This window comes from Lithobates pipiens, unplaced genomic scaffold (genome assembly GCF_037356315.1).
Source record: "Lithobates pipiens isolate NorthernLeopardFrog02 unplaced genomic scaffold, aLitPip1_a1.2 Scaffold_35, whole genome shotgun sequence".
Lineage (NCBI taxonomy): Eukaryota > Metazoa > Chordata > Amphibia > Anura > Ranidae > Lithobates > Lithobates pipiens.
The window spans coordinates 7,075,686-7,095,561 of NW_027507811.1; the positions used below are offsets into that span (position 1 = coordinate 7,075,686).

The window sequence follows — 19,876 nt, forward strand, 5'->3', positions numbered from 1 at the left end:
TGTGCAGGCTAATGAGTACTGTCAGTCTTGTAATGTAGTTTAATGGTTCTCAACCCTGTCCTCAAGTACCCCCAACAGTCCATGTTCGCAGGTTTTCCTTTATCTTGCACAGGTGCTTTAAATCAGAGTCAATGGCTTGGTATTTTGGACAGCTATTTTTATCTAAGAGAAATTCCCAAAACATGGCCTATGGGGGGGTACTTGAGGACAGGGTTGAGAACCACTGATGTAGTTAAATCTCCCCTTCACTCTCATTCACATCTAGATTCTCTCCCACCATGACCTTTCTCTGAAGCTTCTACTGAAGATCAGGGGAGATCAGACTACACTGCTAGAGGGACCGAGTCAGCAGTAATACTGCCTCCTCTAAATCTCCGTACACATGATCAGATTTTCAGACGATCATTCGTCCGTTTTTTCGTTGCATTCTAGTCTCATGTCGAAAGTGAAGAGGTTACTCACCATATGAAAATTCTCGTTCGACAGAATACAACTTCAGAAGTGATGTAATGTGTTGACTAGTTTTGTATGTATTTTTTCGTTTCTGATCATTGCTCTTACGATTTTTTTCCATGTGAAAACCTTACTAATTAAACGAAAATCGGATGTTGAGTTCACGTACGACAAAAATATTATAGCCTGCACATCCAACAGAATCGGCTGTCGAAAGCACCGTACTAACGAACCGGCAATGGGCAGATCGTCCGTCGGACGAAAGTTAACTTGAGATTTTCGTATCGTGTGTACGGGTCTTTAGAGAGAGAGAGCGAGACTGCCAAGATCAATCATTTATTTTTCTCTGATCACCTAATGTTGAGAATCCTGTTCATTAAGGAAATTGTGGACCAGCTATAACGGAGCTTAAATGACTTTAAAATGAGTATAAAAATGAAGAAAACCACGCTAAACAACGGTGGGGGTTGGAAATCAAAAAGGATAGTGATAACAATAGCTATAGACAAATACTAATTGTATCACTAGGTTGCTGCCACCCACAAGGAGAGAAACTCCAATTGGGGTTTCCTCCAAAAAATAGAACAATATGGTAACCGGGGTAGTTGGCGCTACCTACAAATAAAACTCCTTACAAATAGAGTGAAGAAAAATCCTTCTACCGGGATTCCTCAAATCCTATAAGGTCCTAATTGTTTCTATTAGGATCAAGGAAAACGGCAACAGAAACAGTTCCTACTAGAATCTATTACAATCATAAAGATGGTCTCATGTGTATCAGCCACACCCTACAGAGTAAGGTCGGTATATATAAAAAATATATAATCCCGAATAGATCATGCGTTCATCCTAAAAAATATATATATATAATAAAAAAGGGGTATATGCCAAAAAATGCTGCTATTATGCGATTTTCCAAGTTACAAGCTACTCAAATGTCCCAAAAAACAGCAATATTCCTACTGGAAATTAATTCCTGAGATTGACAGATAAATCCAATAAACGAAGGAGAAAGGAGAGAACTAAAAACCAAACAACAACAAACAAAAGACAAAAAATTGTATATGTGTATCTGTTGCTAAGTGCAACATTGCCTAAAATCGCATTAACGCCAAGATATATTTAAATAAGCAAATTCCCAGTAAGAGGCGTATATAAATGTGCTTGTGAAATTATAGTCAAAACTTAAATATACAAGCTATAAGTGCAACATATATATATGTTTATACTAGCATGTTGCACTTATAGCTTGTATATTTAAGTTTTTCCACTTTTTGTCTGACGAAAAAACAGACTCGGCTGTCGAAAGCACCGTACTAACGATCCGACAATGGGCAGATCGTCCGCCGGACGAAAGTTAACTTGAGATTTTCGTATTGTGTGTACGGGTCGAGAGAGAGAGAGAGAGAGACTGCCAAGATCAAGAATTTTTTTCCTCTGATCACCTAATGTTGAGAATCCTGTTCATTAAGGAAATTGTGGACCAGCTATAACGGAGCTTAAATGACTTTAAGTGTATCCCTATTAGACTTGTACACAACGGAAAATTTCGTTTAGTTTCGGGTTCCTTGTCATCCGTAAAATACATAATTTAGTTCTGTTATATTCGTTATGTTACGTTAATACGTTTTCGGATAATTCGTTATTATTCGTAAAGCGTCGAATTCATTCGTTCGTATTCGTTGAAATTCACTATTTATGTATGTATAGACATTCGTGATAATGATTCGTAGTTTGGAAAGTCGTTTGTTTATTGAATCTTTTAACACACACAATGACAACGTCTCTTCTCCTCGGCTCAAATACAATACAACACCCTTCTCACTCAGTTCTCAGGAATGCACTTTGCCAGTAATCCATCCTCCGGCACAAAATTAATTACCTGATTGGACTATAAGATTTACTTTGAGCTGACCTTTTGTTTCATTAGATCTTTAAAGAATTACTGAATCACGTCGAATTCATTCAAATTAATTCGTTATATTTCTTTCATATTCGTTGTTATTCGTTATTTTTTTATTCAGACATTCGAATGCATCCGAATGTCCGAAAGATGCAAAATTCGTCCGAATTTCGATTCGTTACGAAATGAATTGCACAAGCCTAATCCCTATTACATACAGAATAACTTAATTTTTACAGCTATTTATAAGGAAAGCTAGCATTTGATTGTGTGCATCTTGTGATGTATGCCCACTTTTATTTAAGAAAAAAAATCCAACAGAACAGTTGCCCACGCAGGGGTATCCACCATCAATGCAAAACAAAGTCAGAGGCATTACGAGTGAAATGATAGACGTGAAACCTATAAACGTATACTTAGATTATACAACAGATGCCCTGAGATTTATGAGAAGGGGGGAAGAGTCGACGCGCGACAAAAATTTTATAGCCTGCACATCCACTTCCACATCCAGAGAGAGAGTGAGACTGCCAAGATCAAGATTTTTTTTACCTCTGATTACCTAATGTTGAGAATCCTGTTCATTAAGGAAATTGTGGACCAGCTATAACGGAGGTTAAATGACTTTAAGTGTATCCATATTACATAAAGAATAACTGTTAATTTTTACAGCTATTTAAAAAGGAAAGCTAGCATTTGATTGTGTGCATCTTGTGATGTATGCCCACTTTTATTTAAGAAAAAAAAATCCAACAGAACAGTTGCCCACGCAGGGGTATCCACCATCAATGCAAAACAAAGTCAGAGGCATTACGAGTGAAATGATAGATGTGAAACCTATAAACGTATACTTAGATTATACAACAGACGCCCTGAGATTTATGAGAAGGGGGGGGGGGGAAGAGTCGGCTGTTCCAACAAGTACAAGCCGGTAAAACCAAACTACTAAAACACAAGATTAGGATTATATTTGCATTTTTATTAGCTACATATGAACTATTACATCTAGAAATTTCATATTTTCCACTTTCAGGCAGCGGGTGGCAGTCTCCAAGCAAATAAAGCTGCCTGTGCAGGCTGATGACTACTGTCAGTCTTGTAATGTACTTAAATCTCCCCTACTCTCTCATCCATGTCCAGAGTCTCTCTCTCTCTATGATGTGTTTCTATAAAGCTTCTACTGAAGATCAGGGGAGATCAGACTACACTGCTAGAGGGGACTCAATCAGCAGTAATATTACCTCCTCTAATGCCACATACACACGATCTGACTTTTCGACGGACTTGGCCTGGTCGGACAATCCGACGGACTTACCCCCTTTCCCTGAAAATAAGACCTAGTGTGATTGTCGGTGATGGCTGCAAAATAAGTCCTACCCACCAAATAAGCCTTACCCTGTTTCCCTGAAAATAAGCCCTACCCTGAAAATAAGACCTACAAGGACTTTAACTAGGGCTTATTTTGGGGGGTAGGGCTTATATTGAAGGCATCACCGACAATCACGCTAGGTCTTATTTTCGGGGGAAACAGGGTAGCAGCGGAGGTCCGTCGGACTTTCAGACGAACGGACTTGCCTACACACAAACACTCCAAAAGTCAGACGGGATTTGAATGTGATGACGTAGAAGAAGGAAGTTCCAATAAGAATAAGTAGCCAATAGCTGCCCTAGCGTCGGTTTGATTCCATCGGACTAACCCACAGACGACCGGATTATTGGGCCGGACTCGAGTCCGTCGGAAAGATATGAAACTTGTTTTATTTCTAGGTCCGTTGGACTTTTGGGAAGTCCGCTGGAGCCCACACACGATCAAATTGTCCGACGGATTCCAGTCTGCCCCGACCAAGTCCGTCGAAAAAAAAAGTCCGATCGTGTGTACGCGGCATAAGAGTAAGCCCTTGTACACACGGGTCGGACGTTCCGACAACAAAATCCGTCGGATTTTTCCCGAAACTGGTGTTGCATACACACGGTCGGACACAGTTGTGGGAAAATCCCATCGTTCAGAACGTGATGACGTCATTTCGTTACGACGGGGACTACGTTCAAAGGCTAGTAGCCAATAGCTTTGGTCTCGAAAATTTGATCTGAGCAATGCGTGGCACTTTGTCCGATCGGAATTCTCTACAAAACGATCAGACAGAGTCTGACTTTTTCTGGCTGCGTTTCGGGCCAGTAAAAGATCGAGAGCGGGTTCTCTATTTTTTTTCGGTCGGGAAAAAGTTTCCAAAATGAGCTGCGCTAAAAACAAAAAATTTATCAAACACCTAATCAAAACCTATACCAATAAACATAAAAAACAATATTAAGTTGACAAAAAATGTGATTAGTAAATAGTATACATAAGTACTATCATATCATCATAAAAGTGAATAAAGTGTATACTAGATCTAAAATGAAATTAGCATAAATAATATAGAAAAAAACCCCCCACAATAATTAATGTAAATTGAAACAAAAAATAGTGTGTGCTAAATCTAAACGAATAAAATTAACGAAAATAATATTCAAAAACAATAAAGAGTTCATATATGATGAAAAAAATTTTGTCCAAAAAGTATTGCTGATTCCTGGGAGATAGGCGTTCTGACGTCTCCGCGTTCTACGCCCAACCAGGAAGTGCGGGCGGCACACGAGTCCGGCCGGCTCGTTTTTTATGTGATCGTTTTTTTCTTTACATATGTGAGTGTAAATTTTTTTAAATTCTACTTCATTAAACCAAGTGGTTTTACGCTATGCGAGTGTCTTTGATCTTTTATACCGTATATACTCGAGTATAGGCCGACCCGAATATAAGCCGAGGCCCCCAATTTACCCCCAAAAAAACTGGCAAACTTATTGACTCGTGTATAAGCCGAGGGTGAGACATGCCTGTCCATCCCTGTGTGTGTGTCCGTCCATCCCTGTGTGTCCGTCCATCCCTGTGTGTCCGTCCATCCCTGTGTGTCCGTCCATCCATCCCTGTGTGTGTCCATCCATCCATCCATCCCTGTGTGTGTGTGTGTGTCCATCCATCCATCCATCCCTGTGTGTGTGTGTGTCCATCCATCCATCCATGTGTGTGTGTCTCCATCCATCCCTGTGTGTGTGTGTCTCCATCCATCCATCCCTGTGTGTGTGTGTCTCCATCCATCCATCCCTGTGTGTGTGTGTCTCCATCCATCCATCCATCCCTGTGTGTGTGTGTGTGTGTGTCCAGCCTACCTGTGTCCCGAGCCTCCGTCCCGTGCCTTGCCTCCTTGCCTCCGTCCCGTGCCGTGCCTTGCCTCCGTCCCGTGTCGTGCCTTGCCTCCGTCCCGTCCCGTGCCGTGCCTTGCCTTGCCTCCGTCCCGTGCCTTGCCAGGATCGCCGCTCTTCGTCGGCGCCTCGGCGGCCATTCTAAAATTCAAAAGCCGCGCCTCCACCTTCGCCTGTGATAGGCGGAACACTGAATTTCCCAGCAGCCTGTGTTCCGCCTATCACGGACATCGTCTCATCCTCGTCCGTAGTACGAGGATGAGACGATGTCCATGATAGGCGGAACACAGGCTGCTGGGAAATTCAGTGTTCCGCCTATCACAGGCGAAGGCGGAGGCGGAGGCGCGGCGTTTGAAGGGTAGAATGTCCGCTGTCTGTCTGCTCGACACGCTGATCGGGCAGGCAGACAGCGATGACTCGAGTATAAGCCGAGGGGGGCACTTTCAGCCTCAAAAAAGAGGCTGAAAATCTCGGCTTATACTCGAGTATATACGGTACATGATCCACGATACCCTCGTTTCCTGACTGGAGGCTTCGTACTGGAGATAGAGACAGCGTGGTGCCAGCAATCTACGATACCTTCGTTTCCCGATTGGAGCCTTCGTATTGGAGATGTAAATGGTGGGATGCCTGTGACGGTTCATCCAGAAACCTCTGTGCTGTTGCCTTACTGATCTCACTAACACTGGGATCTAAAGCTCTGGTAAGCGGCCCCTCTTCTCACTGGTGGAGGATTGTTTTGATTATTTTCTATATACACGCATTTGTGGATATTTTTGCTCCTTAATATCAAGTTTGAGGAATCAGCAATACTTTTTGGACAAAATTTTTTTCATCATATATGAACTCTTTATTGTTTTTGAATATTATTTTCGTTAATTTTATTCGTTTAGATTTAGCACACACTATTTTTTGTTTCAATTTACATTAATTATTGTGGGGGGTTTTTTCCATATTATTTATGCTAATTTCATTTTAGATCTAGTATACACTTTATTCACTTTTATGATGATATGATAGTACTTATGTATACTATTTACTAATCACATTTTTTGTCAACTTAATATTGTTTTTTATGTTTATTGGTATAGGTTTTGATTAGGTGTTTGATAAATTTTTTGTTTTTAGCGCAGCTCATTTTGTTCACCTATTTAGTTTGATATCGGAGTATTACGATTAGGGTTGCTGCTTATACAGTGGTGTGAAAAAGTGTTTGCCCCCTTCCTCATTTCCTGTTCCTTTGCGTGTTTCGGAACATCAAACCAATTTAAACAATAGTCAAGGACAACACAAGTAAACACAAAATGCAATTTGTAAATGAAGGTGTTTATTATTAAAGGTGAAAAAAAATCCAAACCATCGTGGCCCTGTGTGAAAAAGTGATTGCCCCCCTTGTTAAAACATACCATAACTGTGGTTGTCCACACCTGAGTTCAATTTCTCTAGCCACACCCAGGCCTGATTATTGCCACACCTGTTCACAATCAAGGCATCACTTAAATAGGAGCTGCTTGACACGGTAAGGTCCACCAGAAGATCCTTAAAAGCTACACATCATGCCGAGACCCAAAGAAATTCAGGAACAATTGAGAAAGAAAGTAATTGAGATCTATCAGTCTGGAAAGGGTTATAAAGCCATTTCCAAAGCTTTGGGAATCCAGCGAACCACAGTGAGAGCCATTATCCACAAATGGCGAAGACATGGAACAGTGGTGAACCTTCCCAGGAGTGGCCGGCCGCCCAAAATTACCCCAAGAGCGCAGCGACGACTCATCCAAGAGGTCACAAAAGACCCCACAACAACGTCCAAGGAACTGCAGGCCTCACTTGCCTCAGTTAAGGTCAGCGTTCATGCCTCCACCATCAGGAAAAGACTGGGCAAAAATGGCCTGCATGGCAGAGTTCCAAGGAGAAAACCACTGCTGAGCAAAAAGAACATCAAAGCTCGTCTCAATTTCTCCACAACACATCTTGATGATCCCCAAGACTTTTGGGACAACATTCTGTGGACCGATGAGACAAAAGTGGAACTCTTTGGAAGGTGTGTGTCCAAGTATATCTGGCGTAGAAGGAACATTGCATTTCATAAAAAGAACATTATACCAACAGTAAAATATGGTGGTGGTAGTGTGATGGTCTGGGGCTGTTTTGCTGCTTCAGGACCTGGAAGACTTGCCGTGATAAAAGGAACTATGAATTCTGCTGTCTACCAAGAGATCCTGAAGGAGAATGTCCGACCATCTGTTCGTGTACTCAAGCTGAAACGAACTTGGGTTCTGCAGCAGGACAATGATCCTAAACACACCAGCAAGTCCACCACCAAATGGCTGAAGAAAAACAAAATGAAGACTTTGGAGTGGCCTAGCCAAAGTCCTGACCTGAATCCTATTGAGATGTTGTGGTATGACCTTAAAAAGGCCGTTCATGCTCGAAAACCCTCTAATGTAACTGAATTAGGACAATTCTGCAAAGATGAGTGGGCCAAAATTCCTCCAGGATGCTGTAAAAGCCTCATTGCACGTTATCGCAAACGCTTGGTTGCAGTTGTTGCTGCTAAGGGTGGCCCAACCAGTTATTAGGTTTAGGGGGCAATCACTTTTTCACACAGGGCCATGATGGTTTGGATTTTTTTTCACCTTTAATAATAAACACCTTCATTTACAAATTGCATTTTGTGTTTACTTGTGTTGTCCTTGACTATTGTTTAAATTGGTTTGATGTTCCGAAACACTTAAGTGTGACAAACATGCAAAGGAACAGGAAATGAGGAAGGGGGCAAACACTTTTTCACACCACTGTAGGTTGCTTTCTTTTGTTGTTTGAGTAGCGCGGTTTACCCTTTGTACCGGGAAAAAGTTTCCGATCGGAAATTCCGATCGTCTGTAGCAATTTCCGACGTGCAATCTTCCTACGCACGCTAGGGAAACAATTCGACGCATGCTCGGAAGCACTGAACGTCATTTTCTCGGCTCGCCGTAGTGTTTTACCTCACCGCGTTCTTGGCGGTCGAAAGTTCCAAGAACTTTTGTGTGACCCGTGCGTATGCAAGCCAAGCTTGAGCGGAATTCCGGTCAAAAAAAAAACCATCCACAAGTTTTTTTTCTGATGGAAAATCCGCTCGTGTGTACTCGGCGCAAGAAACTATGGATCTACTCATCTGTGTGAGACCGACAGTGTTTGGTAAGCTCGAACTTGCGTGAAAAACCTTTCCCGCACTCGGAGCAGGAATACGGCTTTGCCCCCGTGTGAGATCTTTGATGTTTAGCAAGGTCCGATTTCTGCGGATAACATTTCCCGCACTCGGGGCACGGATACGGCCTTTCACCCGTGTGAGATCTTTGATGTTTATTAAGGTCCGATCTCTGCGGGTAACATTTCCCGCACTCGGGGCAGGAATACGGCTTCTCCCCTGTGTGAATTCTCTGATGTATTTTAAGATGGGCATTCTGTGAAAAACATTTCCCGCAGTCAGGGCAGGAATACGCCCTCTCACCCGTGTGGGTTGTTTGATGGGTTAGAAGGCCTGATCTTTGCGTAAAACATTTTCCACACTCGGGACAGCAATACGGCTTTTCGCCCGTGTGAGTCCTCAGATGCGCGTTAAGATGGGATTTATGCGAGAAACATTTCCCGCACTCGGGGCAGGAATATGCCTTCTCACCCGTGTGAGTTCTTTGATGTTTTTTAAGGTAATTTTTTTCTCTAAAACATTTTCCACACTGAGAACACGGATGCAGTTTCTCACCTGTATGAGACCTCAGATGTTTGTTAAGATGGGACTGGAGAAAAAAACATTTCCCGCACTCAGAGCAGGAATACGGCTTCTCCCCCGTGTGAGATCTCTGATGTGTAACAAGAGAATTTTTCTGTGAAAAACATTTCCCGCACTCAGGGCAGGAATACGCCTTCTCGCCCGTGTGAGTTCTTTGATGTTTTACAAGGTCTGATTTTTTCGTAAAACATTTTCCACACTCGGGACAGGGATATGGCTTTTCACCCGTGTGATATCTCATGTGCGATTCCACGTGGGCCTTCTGCGAAAAGCATCTCCCGCACTCGGGGCAGGGAAACGGCTTCTCACCCGTGTGAGTTCTTTGATGTTTTGCAAGGTTTGATTTTATCGTAAAACATTTTCCGCACTCGGCACAGGGAAACGGCTTCTCCCCCGTGTGAGATCTTTGATGTAGCACGAAACAGTCATATCGTCGTGGAAAACTCTTCCCGCACTCGGAGCAGGTGTAAACCTTCTCACCCGTGTGCAATGTCTGAGGTTCAGAAGAAGGACCGGACTTGGGTGAAAAACCTTTCCCAGATTCCTCCGTGTGATCTCCTGTGATGTCCTCATCTTCCATTTTACAACCTGGAGATAAAGTGAGACGATCCTTTGAGGGTTTCTCCATGGCGTGTCCTGGAAAAATAGAAAAACATCATCAATAGATATGAGAGGGTTAGTTCACTTCCATCAAGATCCCATCTGGATCAGGTAGATATGAGTGAGGAGATGTTCTCTGTGGAGGTCCCAACCAGCCGGGACTCTTCCCCCCTCTTCAGTCCTTTGGTCCTCCTCCCAGATCACTTCTACATTTACACAGCCTTGTCAGAAGAGCAGGAACCAATGGGGGCTGGGAGGTCCATGCTCTTCACACAACCACAAGCCTAGGCACTGGGTCATGTGATCTCTGATAGACAAGAGGGTCAAAGTTCAGACTTGTAGACCCTTTAGCACAGAACAAGAGACCATAGGCCTAGGCTTCTGGTGATATGTAGCAGTATTTTCTCCCAGAAAGATAAGTGTTTTAGTGTTACACCTTACACAAATTAGATGTTTAATAGAGTTTTATGGTAACATTTAGCTATAAGTCGGCTGGAAGAAGAGGAACCAACTTAAGAAAGGCTCAATCTGTGTTATCATATCTGTGCTACTGTAACTAGGAGTGACCCACAACCTAATACTGCCAGCTGAACCGCAAATAGGGTATCAGTACAGGGAGGGGACCATTACCAACCTAATACTGCCAGCTGAACCACAAATAGGGTATCAGTACAGGGAGGGGACCGTCATCAACCTATTATTGGCTGATATCACTCAGCTCCCGCCCTACTCTGGACCAATCAGTGAGCAGTAACAGAGCAGAGATAAGAGAAGAATATATGATGGGTCACCTGTGCTGAACTCTGTAGGAGTGTCCTCCTCTATGAATGTCCTCGTCATTCCAGCCTCCTCCGTATATTGCTGATCATCCCTCACATACGTCTCTTCTACTTCACCCTCAACTTTCATCTTCATCAGATCTTCACCCTAAACCAACAGAATGGCAGAAAATATCATCTGTAACATAGAAGTATTTATGATGTGAGATCACATAGAAAATATCATCTTGTAGAGTCCACACATCATCTCCACATGTCAGAGTGTTCAATCACTTTATGTTCCCGACCCTCAACTCCACCTACCTGATGATGGTGGGGGATGGTGTGACCTTCCTGTGTGGAATCCAGAGGACGGGGACATCTCTCTGGTGGGTTTATGTTATTAGGTGACTCAAGCATGATGTCCTTGTAGAGATCCTTGTGTCTTTCAGAAAGCTCCGTCATCACTCCATATTCCTCATCCTCCTCTTCACACTCTTCTTTAACCTCAACTTTAGGATCTCTCAGGTTTCCACTCTGAATATATAATAAAAATGACATCAATGGTAACAATGCAGATAATGTACAGATCCTAATGATACTATCAGTGATTGTTCCTCATCTACCTGATCAGGTTTTGAATGCTTGTGACCTTCCTGTGTGGAGTCCCAGGAATAGAGAAGACGGGAACATTTCTCTGGTGGTTTTCTGTTATTAGGCGTCTTCATTGTGACATCCATGTGTCCTTCTGAAAACTCCTCCATCACACCATACTCCTCATCCTCCTCTGTAAACTCTTCTTTAATAACAATATTATCATCCCCGAGGTCTCCACTCTAAATATATAATAAAATATTTATCATGACAAACACGATTGTGAGTAAATCATAACTACCAATGACTGTTCCTCATCTACCTGATGATGGTGGGGGATGGTGTGACCTTCCTGTGTGGAATCCCGGGAATACAGAGGACGGGGACATGTCTCTGGTGGGTTCCCATTACTGGATCCATCTGTAGGAAACACACACACTGACTGAATACATTGTTTCTATGTGTTTATCAGATGATGGGGGATCTAGGTGGAGCCTCCGTACTGCTCTCTGAATATATCATGACTCACCTGTGCTGATCTCTGTAGGAGTGTCCTCCTCTATGAATGTCCTCGTCATTCCAGCCTCCTCCGTATATTGCTGATCATCCCTCACATACGTCTCTTCTACTTCACCCTCAACTTTTATGCCATTCAGATCTTTACCCTAAACAAAGAAAATATCTTGTAGGATCCATACATCATCTACACAAGTCATGTTCTAGATGCTCCATCCCACCAACCTGATCTTCCTGTGTGGAATCCCGGGAATACAGAGGACGGGGACATCTCTCTGGTGGGTTCCCATTACTGGATCCATCTGTAGGAAACACACACACTGACTGAATACATTGTTTCTATGTGTTTATCAGATGATGGGGGATCTAGGTGGAGCCTCCGTACTGCTCTCTCCTTTACAATAAAGTCTCCTCTTACCCGGTGATGTGAGGGGCGGCTGATTGTCCATCATGACGTCCTTGTAGAGATCCTTGTGTCCTTCTAAATACTCCCACTCCTCCATGGATAATGTCCCAGAATTCGCATAACTGCCCAGCTCTTCAGTCAACAGCTTAGTGATCTTCTTGGTGACTTCTAGAATCTTCTCCATGTTGTGTCTCTCAGGTTTTAGGGAGTCACATGGAGGCACTGTGATGGTCATATGATCACCGGACTTCACAAGAGGAAATCTCTGTATTGGAGAACCAATAGGAACATCATGTTAGAATCCCAGAATCCTCCTCACCTCTCCGGTCAGGTCTGCGTTTTATTAATAGAGATAAGAGTGATGTCATGTGACCTCCCAGAATCCTCCTCACCTCTCCAGTTAGTAGGTAGATGATCTCCAGGGTGAGATTCAGTATCCTCTCAGTCATGTGACTCCAGTCTTTCTCCATCACCATTGGTCATGTGATCTATTAAGGTTTCCCTGTAGACCAATAATTAATTTTTTTAATAAATACTCTTGCACTTTAGACACGGCACATCTCTAAAACACAAAAAAGACAGCATCTACAAATAGAGCTCCTGACAGACTGCAGGTGAACCTGTATTTGCCCATCCAGCTTGTTCCTTCCAAACTGACTACTCTGTCCTCCCTGTAATATGTTCCCTCCACCACTCTTTCCACAATAGTGTCTTCTCTCCCTAAACTCTCATTCCTGGACCCATCTTCTCCTCCCCCCAAAATACGCCCCTCCTAACCAATGACACCTCAAAGCAACTAATTCACTCCCAGCTTATCTCTCGTCTTGACTACTGTAACTCCCTTCCCTTGGCCGACCTCTACAGAGACTATCCCCCCCTTCAGTCTATCAGTAATGTTGCTACCAGACTTATCCACCTTATCAACGGCTCAGTGTCCTCCACCCCTCTCTGCCAATCCCTCCACTGGCCTCCATTCAGTGTCCTCCACCCCTCTCTGCCAATCCCTCCACTGGCCTCCATTCAGTGTCCTCCACCCCTCTCTGCCAATCCCTCCACTGGCCTCCATTCAGTGTCCTCCTCCCCTCTCTGCCAATCCCTCCACTGGTCTCCATTCAGTGTCCTCCACCCCTCTCTGACAATCCCTCCACTGGTCTCCATTCAGTGTCCTCCACCCCTCTCTGACAATCCCTCCACTGGTCTCCATTCAGTGTCCTCCACCCCTCTCTGCCAATCCCTCCACTGGCCTCCATTCAGTGTCCTCCACCCCTCTCTGACAATCCCTCCACTGGTCTCCATTCAGTGTCCTCCTAACCTCTCTGCCAATCCCTCCACTGGCCTCCATTCAGTGTCCTCCACCCCTCTCTGCCAATCCCTCCACTGACCTCCATTCAGTGTCCTCCACCCCTCTCTGCCAATCCCTCCACTGGCCTCCATTCAGTGTCCTCCACCCCTCTCTGCCAATCCCTCCACTGGCCTCCATTCAGTGTCCTCCACCCCTCTCTGACAATCCCTCCACTGGTCTCCATTCAGTGTCCTCCACCCCTCTCTACCAATCCCTCCACTGGTCTCCATTCAGTGTCCTCCACCCCTCTCTACCAATCCCTCCACTGGTCTCCATTCAGTGTCCTCCTAACCTCTCTGCCAATCCCTCCACTGGTCTCCATTCAGTGTCCTCCACCCCTCTCTGCCAATCCCTCCACTGGCCTCCATTCAGTGTCCTCCACCCCAAGAAAATTCAAAATATTAACATACAAACCCATTCATAGCTCTACCCCGAGCTACATCGGCAAACTCTTCTCAATATATCACCCAAACCACCCTCTTTGCTCCTCCCAAAACCTCCTGCTTTCTATCGCCCTCATCTCCTCCTCCCATGCTCTCCTCTGGGACCTCTCCAATCCTCTAGAACGCCCAACCCCAATCTGTGTAAATAGAAAATAAGATCTTATTACCTTCTCAGCTGTCAGGTCCAGCAACGTCTCCTCTCTACTTCATCCTGAATCACCTCTCGCTCTGTAATTCCTATTTATACCTGACATCACTTCCTGTCTTCCATAGAGACTTCCTGTCTGGTTAGAACTGAGATCCCCATCTTGTGGAGCTCAGAGGAACTGCAGCCCCGAGGACCATCTCGTAGTGTGAACACAGCCTTTGGCCTGTTTTTATGTATGTACTGTACACCGATCACCCAGAACCAGAGTTGCCAACCTACGAGTTTGAAATTTACTGACACGGCACCCAAAATTCACTGCTAGAGCCAAGTTTATTTCCAAATGTTATAAATTTGCACAGTTTTAAGTGCAAATTTCACTATTTAGGCTACAAACTAGTACAATATGCGATTAACAATGTGATTTAACCACTTGCCGCCCGCCCTATAGGCAATTGACGGCGGCAAAGTGGTTGCATAATCCTGACCGGACGTCATATGACGTGATCAGGATTATGAGCCGCTGCGTGCCCCCGGGGGCACGCATCGCGGCGATCGTTGTTGCGGGGTGTCAGTCTGACACCCGGCAACTACGATCTCGGTAAAGAGTCTCCGACGGAGACTCTTTACCACGTGATCAGCCGTGTCCAATCACGGCTGATCACAGTGTAAATGGGAAGAGCCGGTGATCGGTTTTCCCTCACTCATGTCTGTCAGATGCGAGTAGAGGAGAGCCGATCGGCTGCTCCTCTGACAGGGGGGGTCTGTGCTGATCGATTATCAGCACAGCCCCCCCGAGGATGCCCACACTGGACCACCAGGGACGCCACCAGACCACCAGGGAAAAGGTAATCCTCCCTAGACCACCAGGGATGCCAGTCAGCACAATGGGTGCTAATCAGTGCCCATAATGGATGCCAATCAGTGCCCACAATGGGCATCACTGATTGGCATGCATTATTGTTTGGCACTGATTGGCATCCATTACTATAGTAGAACACCAATGCCGCCTATGTGTGCTCACCTGTGCCGCCTATGTGTGCCCACCTGTGCCGCCTATGTGTGCCCACCTGTGCCTCCTATCAGTGCCCACCTGTGCCGCCTATCAGTGCCCACCTGTGCCGCCTATCAGTGCCCACCTGTGCCACCTATCCATGCCCATCCATGCCCATCTGTGCCGCCTATCCATGCCCATCTGTGCCGCCCATCCATGCCCATCTGTGCCGCCCATCTGTGCCGCCCAGCTATCAGTACCAATTTGTGCCACCTATCAGTGTCCGTCCGTGTCGCCCATCCGTGTCGCCCATCAGTGCCGCCTATCAGTGCCACTTCATTGGTGCCACATTGGTGCCCATCAGTGCCGCCTTATCAGTGCCCATCAGTGTAGCCCCATCAGTGCCCATCAGTGAAGGAGAAAACGTACTTATTTACAAAGTTTTGAAACTGAAACAAAAAAAAAATTTATTTTTCAAAATTTTTGGTATTTTTTTATTTGTAGCGCAAAAAATAAAAACCGTAGAGGTGATCAAATACCACCAAAAGAAAGCTCTATTTGTGGGAAAAAAATGATAAAAATTTCATTTGGGTACAGTGTAGCACGACCGCGCAATTGTCATTCAAAGTGCGACAGCGCTGAAAGCTCAAAATTGGTCTGGGCAGGAAGGTGTTTAAGTGCCCTGTATTGAAGTGGTCAAGGTAGATATTAAGGCAAAAAAATATATTTCTTATTTTATTTTCGATATAGTAAGCTCAGGGACAGGACTCAGGAGGGCAAGAAATTAGAATGGGCAGGTGCACACATATGAAGTTGACTCTGAGGCCGGGATCACACTGGTAGGACAAACGCTCCGACATTGGGAGCTCATGTGGCTTGACGTGTGAAAATCAATGTTTCCCTATGGGAGCCGTCTTAACTGGTCTGACACAAGTCGGTCCTACTTTGATCCTACTTCAGCCCATTGACTATCATTGAAGTAGGATCAAAGTCAGATCCTTGTCCTAACCAATCCAACTTTGGCATCCGACATTGTGTTATTTCCTGCCCCCTGCTGTAGCCCCTCCCATTGTGTGTTAGTTTTGATTGGTCAAAGGACAAGTCATACAATCTGAAAAGTCGGATCAAAGTAGTATCCTGTTCATGAAAGTCAGAAGGTTGTAGGACCAATGTAGGACTGATGTCGTAGAACAAAGTAGGATGAAAGTCCTACTACTGTCATGTAGTATAGTGTGAACTTGGCCTCGCGGTGGCACGTCAGCGACGCGACGCGTGTCCCTCTGAGTCACAGCGACAGTCTCTCTCCACTCCAGGTTGGTCGCTTCTGTCCACTCCAATTCAAACAGCAATGAGAGCCCAGCTCCCGGATTGCCTTGTTTCCATCCCGCAGACCCGCACACAAGGCTCTGGCCGCTCGGCCCGGCTCCCTTGCACCATAACATCGCGTGACATGCTAAGGCAACACCTCCACCAGACTCGCCCCAAACACACTGTAGCAGGCACTTGGATGGCCATTGCCGGCTCTGAACCGAACCGGCTCCGAGCGTCACAGCCATATTTTTTTTTTACTGACAGCCGTTTCCTGTCACTGGCAGGAGAAAAGTGCCTGTTTTTTTACTGGCTGCCAGTAACAATACTGGCGGATGGCAACACTGTCCAGAGCATTAAGAGCACTGACAGGTAAAGTGACTAACATTGATTAGGTATGTGCATGCCGGACATTTTTTGCTTTGTTTTGGATGCATTCGTTCATTGTAGAATTTCATTTTAGACAGATTCGAATCAGAAGGATCCAATATTTTTTGGACGCTAGTCCAACCCACCAAGAGAAATGGCATGAGCCGATTGGACAATATGGACTGGCGCCATGTGCATCTTGAATTAAAGAATTTCAGATCCATTTGTTATCCGAAATCTGATTTATTGAACCGATTCGAAAATTTGGAGAAGAAATTAATTTCCCCATGGACCCGACCCTACTATTGCATGACGTGACATCATCCGAATGAAACACATTTCGCTATAATTTTTCCAGATTCGCTGAGATTCACCTGCATTCAATTAGCCTCAGAACCAGTTTAACCACTTGCTTACTGGGCACTTAAACCCCCCTCCTGCCCAGACCAATTTTCAGCTTTCAGCGCTGATGCACTTTGAATGACAATTGCGCGGTCATACAACACTGTACCCAAATGAAATTTTTATCATTTTTTTCCCACAAATAGAGCTTTCTTTTGGTGGTATTTAATTACAGCTCAGAGTTTTATTTTTTGCTAAACAAACAAAAAAAGATGCAAAAAATAAAAATAAAATCATGTTTAATAGTTTGTTATAAAATTTTGCAAACAGGTCATTTTTCTCCTTCATTGAAGTGCGCTGATGAGGCGGCACTGATAGGCTGCACTGGTGGGCACTGATAGGCTGCATTGGTGGGCACTGATAAGCTGCACTGGTGGGCACTGATAAGCATAGTTAAGGCGGCACTAATAGGCACAGATAAGGCGGCACCGATGGGCACAGATAAGGCGGCACTGATGGGCAAAGATGGGCACAGATAAGATGGCACGGATGGGTGGCACTAAGGGGCACTGATAGGTACCACTGATAGATGGGACTGATGGGCACTGATAGGTGGCACTGCTGGGCACTGATGGGCGGCACTGCTGGGCACTGGTAGATGACACTGATGGGCACAGATATGTGGCGCTGGGGTGCAACACCTTTGTTGAGGCAGATTGTGGGCACTGCTGGGTGGCACTGTGGGCACTGCTGGGTGGCACTGTGGGCACTGCTGGGTGGCACTGTGGGCACTGCTGGGTGGCACTGACGGGGGGCACTTATTTTTGTATCATCTTTATTGATGAGGGGGCAGGTGGGCACTGGCAGGGCTGGCCGTGATCGGGACTGATGTCCCGATCACGGCCGCCGGTGATCGGCTCTTTTTTTTTCTCCTCGCGCTGTCAGCATGAGGAGGAATAATAGCCGATTACGGCTCCGTTATATCACATGATCAGCTGTCATTGGCTGACAGCTGATCACGTGATAAGGGGTCGGGATCGACCCCTTGCTCTGATCGGTGATTAGGCGAGTCTCATAGACTCGCCGATCACAGAGCACGCCGCGCGCGCCCCTCAGGGGCAATAGACGTAATCCCGGAAAAGGAGATCCGCGCTGTAGCCGTCATTCGGCTATAGCGCGGGTCCCAAGTGGTTAATTAATATGTGTTCGGGTTTAAAGGGATAAGGTGGCAACTCTAGAACTGGACCACAGAGCGATGGAAGAAGGCGGCCTGGACTGATGAATCACGTTTACTTTGACATCATGTGGATGGCCGAGTATGTGTGTCACTTACTCGGGGAAGATATGGCACCAGGATGCAGTATGGGACAAAGGCAAGCCGGCAGAGGCAGTGTGTCACTTTGGGAAATGTTCTTCTGGAAAACCTTGGCTCCTTCCATTCATGTGGATGCTACTTTGACATGTAGCTGGGGTGTGAATCAGAGGGCTTACTTTAGCTCAGGCTTGAGGGCTCTGTAGGTCAGGCCACTGGTACCCCCCCCTGGTTCTAGAAGCTTGGAAACATTTCTATAAGCTAGTTGCATGGAGGCTAGAAGGGGCTGATCTGAATATTTATGAGAATCTGGCCAATCCCCAGGCAGGAGGCCTGGCAGGGTGGCTGAACCAGCCCATAAATATTGAGGAGCCTTGCCAGCAGCGGAGTTGGGTGGAATATGGAAGGTTGAGGTGCTGCCGCGTAGGTGTCAGGGAACGGTTCATAGAAGAACTGGCACATCTGCTAATGCCAAATGGAAATGCATATTGTGGGCATCCAGGCATTCGCCAATGTAAATGCGCATGCGCATGGCCATGAACATTATGTGCACTATTGCCCATGCAACGTGTAACAGATTCTGGTGGCCAATGGTCTATTTGAAGCCAGCAGCCTGATCCACTATTTGCTGGATGATCTTCAGCTTCCCCTGTGTTTTGCTTCTTCTGTTATTGGATTCCTTGTTTTCGAACCCAGCTAGTCCTTGACCTGTCTTGTCCCCAGTTCTGGCTTCTGACCCTTGACTTGTTCTGTCGACTACGATTCTGCTTGCTTATCAGGCTTACTCTCCTGACTCCGCTGCTGCTTGATTTCCAGTGTATGACACTGAATTGTTCCTGATTCTGCTTCCTGACACTGCTGATATCCTGTGTAGGACTACTGCCATGACTTCTGACCTGGCTGTCGGCTCTTCCCACTATCAGGCATCACCGGACGCATCTGAGGGACTCCTGCCCTGCAGTGCATCCTGCTTGACTGGCCATCACATGGTGTACATCAGTTCTGCACCTCAGCCTATTGCAGCTGGTGACCCCTGCAACTTTGGACCTACCATTCCCTGTTACCACCTCCAGGGGTGGTCTGCACTCAGCCGCAAGGGAAGCCCTCTCAGCACTCCAGCCTCGAACAAGGTACATGACAGTAGGCTGGGAGGGGGGCCCTGAGAAGGGGGGTTCTGCCTCCAGGCTGGAAGTTGGAGGAAGAAGAAATGCTGTCAGAGGGATCTTCACAGCTCTACTGTCACGTACCTAGTAGGCGAGCCCGGAATGCAGGGAGCGGCCTCTCGTATCCCCTGGCTCGAGAACCCCTGGAGGTGGTAACAGGGATTCAAAAGTTCAGAGGGCACAAGTGCCTGGCAGGTAAAGGCAGGTCCGGATAGTCAG

General features: G+C 45.6%; 1 protein-coding gene across 1 annotated transcript in view; it reads right to left on the reverse strand.

Moving 5' to 3' along the window:
• Positions 1–8,313: 8,313 nt before the first annotated feature.
• The window catches only part of LOC143955464 (uncharacterized), a 209,211-nt gene continuing 197,648 nt past the window's right edge, over positions 8,314–19,876 (reverse strand). Inside the window, exons 18-22 of the mRNA XM_077465507.1 lie at positions 12,252–12,480; positions 11,640–11,737; positions 11,048–11,260; positions 10,757–10,892; positions 8,314–10,001 (exon numbers count right to left, since the gene is read on the reverse strand). Of these exons, the coding sequence (XP_077321633.1) occupies positions 8,743–10,001; positions 10,757–10,892; positions 11,048–11,260; positions 11,640–11,737; positions 12,252–12,480 (1,935 nt within the window). The 3' untranslated portion in view covers positions 8,314–8,742. The remainder of the gene's footprint in view (positions 10,002–10,756; positions 10,893–11,047; positions 11,261–11,639; positions 11,738–12,251; positions 12,481–19,876) is intronic.